We start from the raw sequence: 17709 nt of genomic DNA, 5'->3' as shown, positions 1-17709 counted from the left end.
AGCAACAGCCTGTCTTACCCGCCATGACTGCACCCCAACCTTCATCCCAACCCTCACCCTTCATCCCATGCTCCTCCACAGTGGCTGCCAGCTGCTCCCCAGCCTCTTGGGGTTGTGCTCCACAAAGTGGAGGGAAGAAGAGTCAGGATACAACAGCTTGCAAGGATCAAGGGGGAAAGAAATGCAGGAAAAAAGGGACAAAACAGTGTGGGATTTGGTGGTAAAGCACTGAGTGTTGCGGAGACAAGCAAGCAGAGAGAGATGTGGAAAGCCCTGGGAAGGGAGGGGCTCGGAGGAGAGACAGATTTTGGAGCTTTAAACAGAAAGATAATGTCTTCCTTTTCAGGGAAAGGAGCAGCGAGCCCCAGCAGTGGCCAGCATGGCACCTTGTGCCCAAGGGCTGGACAGGGGACCTAGGGGCATTCTCATGCATGGCTTTGCCAACCCAAATCCACCAGCAAAGCACCTAAGAGCCCTCCCAGTGATGCTGAGCCCCAGGGATGGTTAATTATTGTCACTTTCGATGGTTCGCAGCTCAACAACAACACGACCCCGGGCCAGGCCCTCGTGGTGGAGATCATCCTCACCTTCCAGCTGGCTGCATGCATCTTTGCGTCCACGGACAACCGGAGGAACAGCAGTGTGGGCTCTCCAGCACTGTCCATCGGCCTCTCCGTCGCCGTAGGGCACTTGGTGGGGGTGAGTGTCCAGGCAGGAGGACAGGGCAGAGGGTCCCACTAGGACAGGGCTCCCCAAAATACTCTCGTGCAGTTGGTCCCAGATGGAGCTGCACCGGGAGAGCCAACATAGGACATATGGGGGCTTCTTCTCTGTGATGATGGCGGGTCCCCACCTCTCTGCAAAAGAAACAGCGGTGAGGGCGGTTTCAGTCCCTGCTTCTGAAAAGTTGGTTGTATCTCCTAAGCAACATGATGCATCTTAACCTGGTCTCCTTTCTGCACTGACAGATCTACTTCACTGGCTGCTCCATGAATCCAGCCCGGTCCTTTGGGCCCGCAGTCATCGTGAGGAGGTTCAGCCCAGCACATTGGGTGAGCATTAGCAGCATGCTGGGACAGGCTGGCCGAGAGGCTGCCAGGGCCAGATGCAGGCAATGAGGGGAGAGGGCAGTGATTGCCGAGGAGATTACAGGGCTGGGTGTTTCAGAGCCCATCCCAGGCCTGAAAGGATAAAAGGGGGCTGGAGAACAAGGGAGGTTGTCCCCCTTGATGCATGTGGAACAGGTTATCCCCATGGCACAGACCCAGCAAGGAGACAAGCATAAACGCCCCATGCAATGGCGCACACTGAGCTAGGGCATCATCTGAGGTCGATGAAGCCCACAGAGAAGCCCAGCTTAGGCTTTCCACTTGCCCAGCACTGCCTGAAAGCTCAGACCCAGCCTTGCAGAGCAAGCTTGGTGCCTCCTTTCCAGCACACCACATCTCTGCACTCAAAGAGCTTTATGACTTCAGCAAGCAAAGGCTGAGGGGGTTTCAGCCCAAGAAGTCTACTGGAAGGGGTATTTGCATCTCTCCGTGGGCTAGGAGATGTGGAGCATCAAGGGATTCTGGTGTGATGATTGGACCTGGTGCACCAGACTCCAAGACCTGCTCTCACCCTCTCCCTTGTTGCTTTCTAGGTGTTCTGGGTTGGACCCATCCTCGGGGCTTGCTTGGCTGCTCTGCTTTACTTCTACATCCTCGTCCCCTACTGCATGAACATGTCAGATAGGGTTGCCATCGTCAAGGGCACCTACGAGTCAGAGGAGGAGTGGGAAGAGCAGAGAGAGGAGAGGAAGAAATCCATGGAGTTGACCCCACCGTAGGAACAGTTGGAAAAAAACAAGTAAAAGTACAGGAGAAAGCCCCTCACCTGGGCTCATGTGTGCACCAAAGTCAGGCAATGAACACATCCAGCTACAGTAGACTTAAGCAAAAGTCTTATAACTCCAAAACCATCTGTGACTAAGAAAGGAGTATTGCAGTGTCTGTGTATATAATCCCTCTACCTGAGTGTGAGCACTAGAACCTCTCTTAGCTTAACTGCAGCCAGCTAAGCCCAGCGACGGAGTCTCAGCCCAGGGCAGCCTCTCAGCTGTGGTTTTACACCCACTCAGCTGCATCCCTGCCCTCCTAGGTGCGAGTTTTGCACAATTTTCAGAGGCCTGAGACCGCACGTTCTGGTGCGCACAGAATTTCACCCCTGCCTCTGATGGCCCAGGGGATGGAAACACTGTGTAGATACCAGCAAAAAAGAATGACCGCTTTGGGCAGGTGGGTGCAGCAAAATCCCCTCCGCTTTTTCCCTGCCACAGGGCCCACGCTGCTCATAGATGCTCTTTCATGCATTCGCTGGTGCTGGCGAGTCCTATTTATTCACGGCTGCAGAAAGAACGTGATTTTTGGATTTTGTGTTGAGATCTTTGTAATATAGTATATTATTTATTGTGAATAAAGGAAATTTTAAAAAACTCACGGGTGCAAATCTGCTTGGGTATCAAATTTTAGGAGCAAAAATTGGTTAAGCTGGATGCAAAGCCATACCAAAGAGCCAGGGCAAGAGCAAGCGCTTGGACCCCAAATCCCATGGCAGCTGACACCACAAGCAGGTGGTTTGGGAAGTGATAGTCATTAATCCCAAGAAGGAGAAATGGGCACTAGTGTTGGAGTGGGGCAAGAGCAGGAGATGTCTCACAACAGGGTACCAGGTCCAGGGCAGTTTGAAGCCCATCTCCAAGGCTGGCTTGAGCTGGGAGGAGCCAGCAGCAATCCTTCACGCACTTTGCCGGTTTGACTCAGGCACGGCTTTCTGCTATACCAGTTCTCCCAGACAGCTCCACGGGTGCCCTCAAAAACTGACCCACAACACTCCCCAGCCCCCTCGCTGGGTGCCAAACCCACACCCTTGCCCTGACTTTCTGCTGTAGCCCTGCTCTTCCAGTTCTGCCACAACCCTCTGCCAAAGCATCTTGCTCCTGACCTGGGCATGGGGACACCGGGCACTGGCACCATCCCAGCCATCCCCCCCACCAGCTCCCTAAATCCAGCCCGATGCAAAGCTCCACCATCACAGCCCCTCTTCTTTCTGCAAAGATGTTTCTGCTGAGCATGAACCCCCAGGGTGGTGGGAGATGCTTGTCTGGGAGCTCCCCGATCCCAGATGCAGCTCGATCCCAATCAGACAGGTTATGCCACCTTCACATGGTAGTACCAGGGAGGGTAGGCAGCGTAACCTATATTTTAGCATGCCTAAGCAGATTTGCAATCCAGGCTGCGGTACTGCATGAGTTTGGGTAGCAGCAGATCCTTGCCTCTCATTTTGCTTTGCCCCCCCCAATTCTTAACAGAAGAGGTTGGTGACAAGCAGGAGGAGAAAAGGAGGTGGAAAAGCCCTTAGTTTGCGTCACAGGTCAGCTGCAGAGCTAGAAAGCTAAAAATGCAACCGCGCACCCTGTCTTAACCCTCCCACCTCACCCCTCCTCAGGGATGGGCTGAGATCTACAACACTTCTGTGCCTCAGTTTCCTCTTTCATAAGGGGAAGACTATTAAGCCCCTTCCTCAGTGGGAAAGGGCAGCATGGTCACACATAGCATGGGAGATGTGCTACAGACACCAGCCCCAGAGAAACATTAAAGCACCTCCAGATCCCAGAGACACCCCTCTCAGAGCAATCCACAGTGAAGCATGGGGCTGGGGCAGGTCAACATGCCCAAAAGCTGCATCCCACAGCCTCCTTCCACTGCACCCCTAGACCCTGAAAATGCACCCAAAGGGTGCATTCAGACACCACCCCCACCCCCCTCCCCCCAGAGCAGGGAATCCTGGGCATCCTACTTGCTTTGCTGCTCTGAACTCCATCCACCCTAGCACTGGAGAAGGGATCCAGGAGTCCTGGCATACTCCACACACCATCCTGTAGTGGGAATCAGGGAGTCCCCACAGCACCCCATGGAGGGGCCCAGCCCACACCAGCGTAATCAACAACCAAGAGAAGAAACCCAGCCTGGGTGTGAGTCCTCCGTGGGGATGAATCAGAGAATCGTGCGGCAGCAGCTTTGCGTCAGCACAAAAAGCATCCAGGGCCTGGCTCGAAAACACAGGCAGGATGGCCCCGCACAGGGCTGGGGTCAGTGGGAAGGGGAGCACAAGCAATTAACACCCTTCCCCAATGCACAGGCAGGGGCAGACCCTCAACCATGAGGTAAACGCAGGCTGGAGCCCAGTGAGCATGCCAGCGAAGCCAGCAGCATCCCTACACAGGGCAGAAGTCTAGTGCTCAGCACGAGCCCTGGCACACCTTCCCCACCCGGCTTCTCACTGGTCCTATGTTGCATTTAATCCAGACCAAACCCTGGCATCCAGCAAGTGCCATGACTTTGCCTTCACCGGGAAAGGCATGGAGCAGAGCCCAGGTCATGGCTGGGAAACCCTGAGGTCCTCCTGCCTGTTCTCACCTGCCCAGAAACAGGAACAGCAGCGCTTAAAAACCAAATAGAGAAATATTTTTTTTTAAACATTCAAGCTTCTCCAGCCCTATTTTTAATGAGATTGAAAGGCTGGTGGTCAGTAATAACAACACTCCCTTCGCAGAAATAGCTATTTCACAGAAAAAAACACCGTTCTTTCAAGAGACACAGCAAGGGCCGATATAATCCTTGCACATTCAAACCAGATTTACCTGTAGGGCACGATAATGCAGTCACAGCTATGCCACACTCATTTTCCCAGCTTCTCCCCCAAAACAGGAGTTTCCATTTCAGGAGCAATATCTCAGCACACCTCCATCCCACACACCCATACTACCCTTCCTTACAGCCATACAGATCCAGCACCATTTTGGTTATAAAAAGTGAACTATATTGGTGCTTTGTATTACCAGCTATTTTTTTCTTCCTATTTTAGAGGTATATCACCAGGTGAAACTATTATACCAAAGCACCTCAGCATACCATTCTTGTACATATTTGCTGTAATTAAGAAGGGGGGAATGGATACAGTTTTTTCCTAAGCACGCCTACTAGAAATTTCTTTGCACTAAGAGGATTTCACAGACTATTTCTCATTCTTGAATATCTTTTCCATCAGCACAGCTTTAAAAATTTCTTTTTCTTTTCTGACAGGGAGGAAAAACCCAACTATTTCCACATGTTGTAACAATCTAGAAACCTTACATCTTTTTACACATTAAAGGGCTTTCAGTCTATTTAAGGAAGGTCTCTAGCAGCTCTGTTTGTGTATCATTTAAAGTCCCTGAAACAGAAGCTTGCCAGGCCATCGAAGAGGCAGGGGAAGGAACCAGGTGCTTGAGGAGAAGCAAGACCCAGTGGCAATACCTCAATTAAACAAAGTTTTTTTTTTCTTCAACAGGTTGCACATGCCATTTCACTTCAGTCCCTTGCAAAGGGTCAGCCCCAGCTCTCTCCATCACTCTGCCCCTGAGCAAGAAGGGATAATACTCCGCAATTTGGGAGCACATCCCTCCTACCAGCTCAGATTATTTTGCCACCTTAAGTGCTTTGCTTAAAGCCACAGTTTCTGACTTCACATGAAAAGCATGAGGCTGGTTTCACCTGGAGAACAAAGCAGAGCAGTGCCCTGTCCTGCTTGTTGGAAACAGGATGAGAGATAGAAGAGAAACCCCGGCAAACACCAGGGAAGATGGAAGAGCACTGCAGAGGGGTATTGCAGCACATCAACTGCCCCCGGAACGTCCAAGCAACACAGGGCAGCCAAACCCCACCTCCAGGAGGATTTCCACCACTTTGCTAGAGAGTCCCAAGCATCCAGGGACCAACTCCGGAGCAACATGAGCCACAAAGAAGCCAACCTAGAGATATCCTCCCTCTGCATGTAGCTCCACACCGCACCAGGAGATGTGCAAGGCTCACAAATAAAGAAGTTTCCAGTGCATCATCCAGGGCTGATGGACAGAAATGCTGCCAACAGAGGAGAAACCTCTGTGCAGAGACATGGCAGAGGCTGGCATGGGTGTTGGCATTAGTCATGGTACAGACTGTGCCAGCACCCAACCTCCTTTTGAGCACAAGCACCCAGTCCTCCCCCCCTCCTACTCAGCCTCTGCCCAGCCTATAGTTGCTGTGGTACCAATTCTTTACAAGCCAGGAAACAGCTCACACAGCCATGGAGGGCCAACAGTGTCATGGTTTAACCTCAGCTGGCAACTGAGCACCACACAGCTGCTCGCTCGCTCTCCCCCCACCTGGTGGGATGGGGGAGAGAATCAGAAGGGTAAAAGTGAGAAAACTCATGGGTTGAGATAAAAACAGTTTAATAATCGAAATAAAATAATAACAAAAGAATATACAAAGCAAGTGATGCACAATGCAATTGCTCACCACCTGCTGACCAATGCCCAGCCAGTCCCCAAGCAACAGCCCCCCTGTTTATATACTGAGCATGACATCACATGGTATGGAATATCCCGTTGGCCAGTCTGGGTCAGCCGTCCTGGCTGTGCCCCCTCCCAGCTTCTTGTGCACCTCCAGCCTTCTCAATCAGTAGAGCATGGGAAGCTGAAGAGTCCTTCACTAGTGTAAGCACTGCTCAGCAACAACTAAAACATCAGTGTGTTATCAACATTGTTCTCATCCTAAATCCAAAACACAGCACTGTACCAGCTACTAGGAAGGAAATTAACTCTATCCCTGCCGAAACCAGGACAAACAGCCACCCTTCCTGTTGGGAAAAGGCATCACCTCTGCCAGGTAATGCAGCCTCCGCCTGAAGATCAGCTGCTGTAATTTGTATTTTGCTCACTGACTCATATCATGCATGATTTGGTGTTGAATGCAGCAGCACATTGGGTCAGGCTTCAGCACCCACTGGCAATGGGCACCACTGGGACAAGCTGCCACGCTCACATGAGCGTGAAGCCACCAGTGCCCCACGTGGTCCCCTTGCTCCAGCATCACTGCAGCGCACCAAGACACTGCTATATGCATGGGCAGACATGGGGAGATGGGGCACTATAATATATGGAAATACAGGATAAGATGAGTGTTGCCCCCAAATAAACCATGTAATTAAAGAGAAGAAGGGCAGAAGATGTCCAGAGACCAGGGAGGGCAAGAGTAGATCTGCATGGTGTCTCTCTTCCCACCTCAACACCCTCCTAAAGCCCCAAAAATGCCTCTTTAAAGCCTGGCAGAGTTGGAAGTTATTAGCAGGTGCCCCAAGGTGGGGGACAAGGGTCAGCCTGCCCTTGCACCAAGCGTGGGTGCTCTGGAACAGCACCCATGGGAGAGCAATGGGTGCCCAGGGCATCTCCTGCTGCCCTCTGCTGGGATGCTCCATGGAGGGTGGACATAGGACCAGGAAAACCCTCACCAGAACATGTTCACCTGAGGGAAAAAACCCCCAGTCTTGCTTCACCCACCCTTCCCCAAAGATCAGCCACATCACCCCATGTGAAAACAAGGTTCCCTCCCTCCCCAGCACATGGGGACCACAGGCTCAGCGCTGGCTGGATCAGGGCTTTGTTTCTGCTGCCAAGTTTCCTCTTGCTCAAACTTTTGGCCTCTGCTTTCCAGGATACAGCCCACCGCTTCCCGTTTGTTCTTAATCAGCCTCCTGCAAACAAGCAAAGTCCAACAGCAGTTTGTATAATGGGTCCTTGTGCTGGTGGGTGGTGCCATCAATAAAAAGAGTAATAAGTAAAGAAGGGAAGATAAAAAAGCAACCCTGCAGCCCTGAGGTCTGCCCGACAAAGGTGCTTTGTTGGGAAAGGTCAGCTCTGGAGCCGGGAGGGTTTCCCAGGCACAGCCGCCGAGAGCAAGGAGGATGCAAGGACTTAGCAAGCAAGGAGGGGATTAAACACAGCTTTGTTAAATGACAGCCCAGTGGAGGCCTCTGAACTGAGCTCCCACCCAGGGGAGATGCACACTCAGGATTTGGCCTGGTTTACTCCAAAACAAGAGGTCCCCAAGCTCATTGCCTCCAACCAGCATCAGGATGCACAGGAGCAAGGGAAGATGAGTCCTTGAGGACCCTTCCCATGCAGCAAAACTGCAGGGCTGGGCACGAGATCAGGGAACCGGTTCAGCTCAGAAACAACTCCTAAAAAATAACCACTAACCAACAAAATAAAACAAATACTCTGGCACATGTCTTCCAGGATACAGGTCCTTCTCTGCCAGCTTGACATTAATCCTGTTTGGCAAGACAGCAAGAGCTCTTTTGCCCACAAGCAAAGTGCAGCTGCAGGTTGATATAATGCCCTCTCGCGCAGCCTGGAAAAAATGGATAAAACAAACTTAGTGTCCTACACAATTTGCCTTTTTAAAAAGCCACAAATAAAGAAAAATCAATTCCTGTTCCCCAACAATTCTTTCAGCTTTTAACAGTTGGGATTTTTCCCTCATTCCCAGAAGCAGTATTTGTTTGGTGACAGAGCAGCTGTTTTCCTGCCAAAGCAGCATCAGCTAGAGAAAATGAGCCCTTTCTCCACTCTTAAAAGATTCCTTATTTTTTTAAGCTACTTGTCCAAACAGCCAATTGCTTTCTCACTGAGAGCCGTTGCTTCCCACTTAATTCTGATGGACTCTGATCTCTATGATAGCTGTTATCAGCACTAATCCCCATCATAAGTGAAAGGGATATAAAATGCTATCAGCTTATTTTGCTCCAAGTAGATAAGAAAACATCTACGGGTGTTTCACAAAGAAATCCTGCAAGTTAAATGAAGGTTTTATCCACTGATTAAGTCGAGTGTGTAAATACGCACCTGCTAGCACTAGTGACATCAATAGGCTTTTTATCTATATGTCTTGTCCTGGATTTTTGCCACATTGTCTGTGTCAGGATTTTGTGCTAAAAGCCACAGCTGAATGTCATTAACCAGCAGAGAGAGCTCAGCTCTCCCTCTCCACAGGCAGCATCCCTGTAAGACTAGTGCCTGTGCTTCAGTTTACTCGTCGTTCCGTATCATTCAACCCCCAAATATTCACTTTTTTCATGGAAACAACCCTGCATCTGAAGAACACACCTTTGTTCCACCAGTCACCCCAACTTTTCAGCAGTTCAAGCAAATGCCTTGTTGCATTAATAAGAGACATCCCCACCGCAGAGTGCATCTACCCACATCAAGGCACACTCCAAAACTATCTGTAAGTGAGACATCCTGCGGCACCAGGATCATCAGGAGCAAACATCCAGCAGCAGATTAGCTGCTGTGTTTTCAGCTTGTGCCATTGCTATTTAGCACCAGCCCTACAGTCTCAGAAGTAGACCAGAGCAGTCAAATCAGGTACCCATGACTGCTAGGAGTGTTTCTACCGGGGCATGGGAGCTGCAGGTCTGAAGGCACCCCCTGCCCCAATCTGGTGGGGCTCAAATCCTCCTGTACAAGGCTTGAGTATTACAAGAATAAACTCTGCACTAACATCTTGGAAAAAGGAGGGCTCAGACAATTCAAGTTAGGCAAAAAACGGTCGGTGCCAGCAGGCAATCTTTCAGTCTCCAGGTGAAGGAGCTGAGGCCAAAGGGTCTGAATTCTGCAGCTGCAGCAGGATACAACTCCCTGAGTTTATCTTTCAACATCCCCTGGGGTAGACTGAAAACCATAGCCAAACATCCCCGGCTGAGCAAACACTGCTTCTCTATATAAACAAGCAAGTGAATCTTGAGGCATAATTTGTCATCTAATTGCACCAACACACCCAGGATTAATTGTTGCATTTGAATGCGAAGAAGTTTTGATTTATGGCATGATCAGGTTTCATCAGCCAGTTACCAATGATTGCTGCCAAACTAAAAGCCATTGCAAACGGCCAGAGAAGATCTCTAATAGGGGATGTTTTGCAAAGCTAAGGAGCCAAGGGTTATTTAATCACACACAAGCCTGCTAAGGGCCCATAGAAATCAAGACGGTGAAACTAAAGCCTCTGCCACATTTGCTTCAGACTCTACCAAGGGCTTTTTAGCCCATGCACAATGGTAACTTGTCCCATTAGGGTCTGTAAGATTTTTATAGCATTATGGGCAGGAGGAAGAGGCAGGTAAAAAAAAAAAATAAGCCTGACAAAGTTTTCCACATTTCAAAGCCAAGGGGACATTTGGCAGAAATAAACCACTAACCACCATCGCCCTTTGTCTCAGATAAAGAAGGGTAATTAAAAAACCTCCTTAACCCTAAATCAGGACTTTGGCAGGCTGCAGGCACATAACCACCAAGGTGTTGAGCCAAACCTTCCCACAGCCCAGAGCTGCCCCAGTATAGTGCCCGCAGGGCCCCAGCATGAACCAGCAATCGCTTGGTGCTGGGCCAGGGTGCCCCAAGGGACCGAGCCTGCTCAGCACACCCACAGCTTGCTCAAAACCACCTAATAGCACCTGGCACAGCTCACAGCAACCACTCTCCTCCAAAAGCAAAAGGGAAGCACCCACCTTTCACTGCAAAGCATCATGCTGAGAGCACACAGGGGAGCAAAGGCCAGATAAGGAGGAGCAGGAGAGGTTGCAGGCTTGCAGGGCTGAAGACTATGGAGGGACTGAGCACCAGGCTTTGTAGGCAGTGAGGGCTCAGCCAGGTATCCCACATCCCACTCCACCTGCTGAGGCTGATTGCTGGGGTTTTAGCCAAAGGAGGTAAAATGCACTGGTTAACCCAGGTGAAAGGACAGAACCTCTAATCTGACCTTCCTTCATGATTCCCAATGACCAGCGGCTCCCACTGATGAGGAGGAGCCGGGACACTCTTGCAGCAATGTCACCACAGCTGGATACCCACCAGGTGTCCAGGTCCCAAATGTGAGAGCCCCATGTTTGACCCCAGTGCATTTTGCCTGCAATTCCCCATTAGCTCACCCATTTCCCAGCCTGGCACGGGTGCAAGCTAGTTTCTTGTCCAACCATCCACTAATGAAACCACTTCCACTTCTCCAGGCTCACGTTCAAGTTTCCCATGTGGGAAGCATGACCTTGGCACCCAGCAGCTTGCCTTGTCATGTGTATCATGGACATTTAGCGCTCATGAAAGGTGCTCAGGGACAGGAGAGCGATGGGAGCTGGGAGCAAGGGGATCTCACCCGGTTCCTTCCGGGTGAGAACATAGTGTTAATAGCAAAGGGAGAAAAGTAATAGATTAATCAAAAATGGAGATCCACTATGGGGTAGATAGAGCCTGAGCTTGATTTCGGGAAGGGCTACATGGCATTGACCCCTATTCTTAAGGGCTCATGGCTCCAAATGAGCCCATCACAGCCTGCTGCGTAGCTCAGCACCATCTCTGCATCCCACCAAAGTCTTCCTCCCTGGCATCAAGGGTCAGCCATGAGCACAAGCCAGGAGGCTGCAGGCCCTCAACTCTGCAGCACCAAAGGCAGATACTGTTTCCTGCCTAAAAAAGCAGGCACAAAGGGGAAAAGAGGCAGGAAAGTAATCCATGTCCCTTCAGCGCTGCCAAAGTACCTCACTGGAAATGCAGAATATCTTTCTTTAATGGCCCTCCCTTTGCTCTTAAATACCTGTAAAGCAAAACACAGGAAAAAAGCCCAAAAGATGCTGAAACCGAAACCACACACTCAGTGTCACCCTGAAGGAGGTGTTTCAGGTTAAACCACTGACCTGAGAAGGTCTTTCTTTGCCTAGTTATGCCTCGGCAGTAGCCACTGCCAGTGAGAGGCAGCACGCTCTGACACACGGGTATAAAATTGCCTCCAGTTGTGGCGGGGAGGGAGGAGGCCACAAACACCCTCAGCCATGGGGAAAAGGAGAGTGGAGAGTGCTGATTCATGAGGCACCGGGCTCTGAACTGTGGTTGGGACACACACAGAGGGGAAGGTTTTTCCATCCCCTGCTCTCTTGCACTGGGTTGGACCTGACATTCACCTCTGTGGGAAACAAAGGTCTCTTTGCAGAGGATCCAAGAAGGTGAAGTCAAAGCCTTTATCCATCCTTGCTTGTAGAAAATCCCTCTGAAATTAAGCATCACTTGGTTTGACTGCACCTGCAGCTACAGGACAACAGTATTGGAGCAGTTTAATCTATCTATGGTGACTTTGTGGTCCCCTTCAGGCTGCTGCGTGAAGGCATCAAGGCATGCCAGCCTGACCCCATCGCACCAGGCAGGAAATCAAGCCCCAAAGCAGGAGCTGGCTGGTGGCAGAATGAGGCTTGGCAGGTCTGTGTTATAATTTAAGAGCAGGCTTAAGCATAAACTCATCTTGTTTCCAGCCTGATTTTGGACAGTCCAGCAATGCCACATCCCACCATCCCCATCAGAGCAGCCTGGCTTCTCCTGCCTCTCCCCATGCTTGCAGAGACCAAGACTGGCAGAGGCAGGCAGGGGTCCTGGTTTCGGCAGGGATAGAGTTAATTTCCTTCCTAGTAGGAAGTTAAGTTCTTCCTTCCTAGGAAGGAAGAACTAAGGAACTATTTCCTTAGTTGCCGACTGAGGTTAAACCACGACAGCAGGTCAGCCACACAGCCAGTCCTGGGGTGACCTAACAGAAAAATGCAGCAAAGGTTGGATGGGATCTGGATGAGTTTAGCTAAGGTTGATGGACATGGAGTACAGTCCAGGAGTTTTCCCTTATCAACTTCTTTGGTCCATGCTCCATCAGCGCAGGATGCTCACGTGTCCTCAAAGATGCTTCTCCAAAGATGCACACAGAGCAATGATTTGAACCAAAACCAACCCAACTGGGCTGTGGCATCACCGTGCTGCCACCGACAGCATCCCTCAGCCTGGGGTCTTCCATCTCCGAAGAGAGGGACATCATGTCACTTCGGTCCTTGCAGGGACAGACCGGGTGTTTTGGGAGCCGCCGAGCAATGAGGAGGCGGCTGTGTGGCAGCTGAAGGGCAGGCAGAGGAAAGACAGGCAGAGGAAGGCTGCCACCTGCTGTCCATAGAAACCTCTCCAAGTCATAAAAATGGGACAAAATCCAGATCTGCACGTGCATCTTAAAACACAGTTTCATGCCCCCCATGGTGCGGTCCTCCAGCGTGGGAGAGCCACCAGCAACTCAACCCAGGTGGAAAGAGGAAGACCACAGAGGACACGTGGAAAGGGGAGACCACCACATCCCATTGGGCTGGTGAAAAATCACCCATGGACAGTGGAGAAAGTGTCCTGTAGAACATTTCTCCAACCCACTCTGACACTGGGAGCCACGATTAAGAGAACCAAGAAGCAACGTGACAAGCAATGTGCTGGCTGAGCTGAATTTCTCTTCTCCTGAGCCCCCCACCGCTGCAGATAGCTCATGTGTCTTCCTGGGCCAGGGGGACATCGCAAACAGTGTCACTGTGAGCTAATTTGGTGGCATTAGTAAATATCCCATTCAAGTGATGGGTAGGAGATCTGGACCTCTCCTCCGAAGGTTGAGCTAATTAATCTCCTACCTTCTTCCTCTATTGTCAGGCTTTCTCGTAAGGCCATTGTTGGCCTAATTAAAAGGCTCTTCAAGATGAGTGTCCCCTGAACACCGGCCATATTTTGACAGTGACAATAATTACAAAATAATAATAATTACCCAACCGTGAGAAGAAAGGTCCCAGGAGGAGAGGATAGTAAGTGGCGGAGAAATCAGGACTTGAAGCCCGTGTCTCTTCTGGTGGCTGGTGGTGTGCGAGGGAGAAACATGGCCCAGCTTCCCAAGACTTGCTTTTCTCTGCCTATTGATCATGTCTCTGTGAAAAGGGCACATTTAGCCCCCCAAGCACTGAACTGTAGACATTCCTTAGCCAAGAGCTCCCCAAATATCTCAGAACTGCCCCAGAAACGCAGCCTGCCATCAATCCTCCGAATGAGCAGCCCTCAAAAGCTCATCTGACCTCCCAGCATCTTCAGGGAGCTGAGGGCTTTGCTCCATGTCCACCCGGAGCTGTCAGCACTCTCTCCTCCAAGGCCAGATCTGGTTCGTTAAGGCTACCCTCGGTTTTGCGCTGCTCAAGCCTTTCTCCTTCGCTGGTCTGGAGGATTTAAAAAAATGAGCCCAGTTCCCAGGAGACACCCCTGCACTATTGTCCTTGGCCTGATGAGTTCCAGATGTCCCCCCAGCTCCTGGGCTGAGCCTGGATGTCCCATGGGGAAAAATGCTCACCCAGATCTGTGGCTGCCCATGGTGCCTCCTGTCATCCCGAAATTGAAGATAAGATGGTGAACGGCTCCAGTTTCAGATCTGGCCTTAGGAGACAAAACCAGGCTTGGATGAACAGTGGTGTCTGTCCAGCTGATGAGCTGTAACCCACTGCAGGAAGCAGCAGCAAGTGCTTGGGCACACAAATGCTTCTTTTAAATTTTTGCTCTTGCTTTTTTCTTAATGTTTTTTAACTCAAACCAAAGGTGTTTGAAAGGGCAGCCCTGCGGGCAGAGAAATCATTTCCCCATGCAAGATGTGCTGTGACAATAAGGGGCCACCTCACCTGAAAGGCGGAAACCAATAGGTCACTCCTTTGTTCCAAGAAGTGGAAAAAAATAGAAAAGATAACAGAAGCAGCAACAGCAACAATAAAAAAAAAAACAAACCCTCGCTGAAGGCGTAAGCTGAAAAATATGGCAACAACTATATTTTTTGCAACACCCCACTTAAAAAATCCTGTAATGACTCATAATGACCCATCCAACTAAAACCAGAAGTACCGATGACCTACCCATCAGCTTTTAGCATCCTGCTAACAACATTAAAAGCACTGGTAAGGAGAAGAGTTTAGCACAACCAGCTTGAAGGAGGAAAATAGGATCTTGCTTTTCGGGGAACGGTTGTCTTTGCAGAAGGTAAGTGCCTTTTCCTCCCTTCTTTACTACCAATCTCTGAAGAAATTAAACCAGAGAAATTAAAGTGCTTGCTGATGGGCAACCAAAAGTCTGATTTTCAGCAACTAAAGGGTGGGGGCTGGCATTTTACTCCCCCAAGCCCCTAAGGCATCCAGCAAAGAGAAGAAACGTAAAACTCTCATTAATAACTCTTCTGAAGGTGCTTGTCTGAGCAACTAACGGTCGGGAAAGCTCTCCAGCACTCTGGTGATAAGCTCAAGAGAGAAATATTGCTCCTAGATAGAAAAGGGGAGGTTTGTGATAAAGTTTATTGCAATGAATTATCTCTTGACATTACACAAACCCGTTCTTGCGGCTCTGTGCCTGCACCTAAGCAAGGGTAGACGTGCCAATAGGTAATTGTGAGGATGCAATTTTCACACGCACCCATCAAAATGCTGCCAAGACGCCTGGGAAGGAGGTTGTCTGATGCTGGATCTGTCCCGTGCCACGCTGCCAGGGCTCCTGCAGGGGCTGGGGAAGTCAATGGCGATTGCAAGCCTGGACATTTCTATCTCGACTTCTGCCTTCTCCAGAAAGACAAATGCAGATGGTCCGGAGGCTGGACCTCTCCGGGCTGGTGTTTGCCGTTGTGATCCCGGCAGGGCGGCAGAGGGGCCACAAGGACTTGGATGACACGTCCAGGTACAGGGCGTTGGCGGAGCTGGCCCGGGGAGATGGCCGGCGCGGGCAGGGGCTGTCAAAGCAGCTCAGCCCTCTCCGTTACCGCTGCTGCCAGCTCTCCCGGCTCTGGGGCTATTGCAGCGTGCCTGTTTCTTTTGTACTTATCCGGAAAAGCTCCCTGCTGGCTCTCTAGCAGCCCACGCAGGGCCATTGCCATGTGTGTCCCCCCAGGATTTCTCGGCTGTGTCACACCAGAGACGGGCTGCACGGGGACACGCCGGGGCAGAGCCAGGACAGGGCAATGCTTTGGGCACGGTGCTGCGCCCCCCTCTGCACCGGCAGCCGCGTGGGAGGAAAACACTTTGGGGACATTCTGTCAGGGCGAATTTGTGAAAAATCAGCTCTCCATCCTGGAGCTGGAGGAGGTTGATCTAAACCTCAGAGCGGCACCACGCTCCCTCCCAGCAGCGGCAAGCAGGGACTGGGGTGGAGGCACAAACCCAATGCAGCGGAGCAAGACGTAAGGCAAATAGTATGGGATAGGATATTGCATATATTTGAGGTCAGGAGCAAGCCTGGCCAGGCTTGGCAGACCCCCCTGAAGCCAACAATTATTTTTATGTATTAGTATCGCTTTTCTGGAGGATGCTCCACACAGTAAAGTACTTTACAGGACACAACCCCCGTTCTGGGCACCTCCTGCAGGGAGGATGCAGGATGCCACCATGTGCATTCAACCACGTTTTCTTCCCCCATCCTTCTCTCCCGAGCAGAGGGCAGTCGTACGAATCCCAAAGCGCCCAAAGCTTCATGTCCAACTTCAAGCGGCACTCGGAAGGCACCTTCACCAGTGACTTCACCCGCTACCTGGACAAGATGAAGGCCAAAGACTTTGTGCACTGGCTCATCAACACCAACCGGTACAGGTGAAAAGGGGAGAGGGGAACGGGACCACGCTGGGAAACAACCTCCCACCTGGCCACGAGCCCCCGATCCCAATCGATAATGCGGTTTTGAAAGTTTTGTCTCCATGTGTTTTATTTTCGGCAGCTCCACAAAGAGGTACCTGAAGGAGGAGACCCACAGCATCCCCTTCCCAGCTGTGTTCCCACCGCTCATGTGAGTCATCTCAAATAGCAAATGCAGTGAATTAAAGCCAAATAAATGAGTAATTTTAAAATGTAGCCACAAATCAGTGGGTTTGGTGCAAAGGCAGAACGCGGCTCCCTATGCCTGATGCTGCTTCTCATTTTTGCTGGCTTACGTGGATTGTCTTGTGTTTATTTGCAATAAAATAAGACAAGGAGAATTAAGCTTTTGGGGGGGGGGGTTTTAATAGTTTACAATGGGATGAGGCTGTTTTGTTCTCACCATGCCTTTTTCTGAATTTTTACACTTCATTTCAGTGTTAATGTGTAGGGTTCATTTGCATTTATAGGGGATAGTATCCTGTTTCAGTTTCGATGTTGCTGTTGGTCCTTTGAAAATGAGAAAATCACTGCCACTGTTTCGAAGCTACGAAAGTGATTTTAGGGGGAGTTTCTATTCCGTGATGCTGTTCGGTGTTTGTTTGCTTTTTAATTTTAAGGTACAATTAAATGGCAAATCAAGGCATTGGCTTTCCAGCACCATCAGCCTGGGGATGTTGGATGCCTCCACGGCCAGCAGTGATCAGATGCTCTAGAGGAAGAATTTATCCATCACACGGAGCCGCTTTAACCCTTTTGGTGTTTCCCAGTCACCTCCTCCTAAAGATTGCACCCGTGGATCAGCCTTCCCTTCAAACCTGGATTTTTCCAGCTTAATTTTACTCTGTAACCACGCGTGCGGAGCTGCAGATCCTGCAGCTTTCCCTAAATTGTAATAAAACCTTTGCTAAATCTGGCAGCTGGTTCCTGACGTCTCCAACCCTTCCAAGCATCCCACTGGGATCCCACGTGCTGCTGGTCCTGGGGGATTTTGAGGCACCAGGTTATGACCCCGGCTTGGCTCAATGTGCCCCGTTTTTCTCTAAATTTCTTGAGTTTTAGGTAAAAGGGGAATCAGAATGCGCTTGCCAGACCCCACAGACCTGCACCAGAGGGAATATTGAAAGAACTTTAAAAAACCCACAAACCTATATGAAAAATAACAAGAACCTATTTGGATTTAGTTTAATGCTAATTAATTGTATTGCAAGTGCTCCAAAAAAACCCCCAAAGTGCTTTCTTGCTTGCTTTCTTGCTTGCTTTATGCTTGCTTTCTTTTTTGCCTGCTTTCTTTCTTGCTTTCTTGATTGCTTTCTTGCTTTCTTTCTTGCTTTC

General features: G+C 50.3%; 2 protein-coding genes across 2 annotated transcripts in view; both read left to right on the top strand.

Moving 5' to 3' along the window:
• Positions 1-2093, top strand: part of LOC103923810 (aquaporin-5-like) — a 3511-nt gene extending 1418 nt beyond the window's left edge. The window contains exons 2-4 of the mRNA XM_009332236.1: positions 535-699; positions 969-1052; positions 1643-2093. Coding sequence (XP_009330511.1) covers positions 535-699; positions 969-1052; positions 1643-1828 — 435 coding nt within the window. The 3' untranslated portion in view covers positions 1829-2093. The remainder of the gene's footprint in view (positions 1-534; positions 700-968; positions 1053-1642) is intronic.
• A 13233-nt stretch (positions 2094-15326) lies between these two features.
• Positions 15327-16525, top strand: LOC103923821 (glucagon-like; the record flags this gene model as incomplete). The annotated part of the gene is made up of 3 exons (XM_009332248.1): positions 15327-15427; positions 16177-16326; positions 16457-16525. Coding segments are annotated over exons 1-3 (320 nt in total), but the record flags the coding sequence as incomplete, so codon positions are not given.
• Positions 16526-17709: the final 1184 nt, after the last annotated feature.

The sequence above is a fragment of the Pygoscelis adeliae genome, unplaced genomic scaffold, assembly GCF_000699105.1.
Source record: "Pygoscelis adeliae isolate BGI_AS28 unplaced genomic scaffold, ASM69910v1 Scaffold109, whole genome shotgun sequence".
Taxonomy (NCBI): Eukaryota; Metazoa; Chordata; class Aves; order Sphenisciformes; family Spheniscidae; genus Pygoscelis; species Pygoscelis adeliae.
Note: the sequence above shows the minus strand (reverse complement) of the source record. Positions and strands in the feature narration are given on the sequence as shown.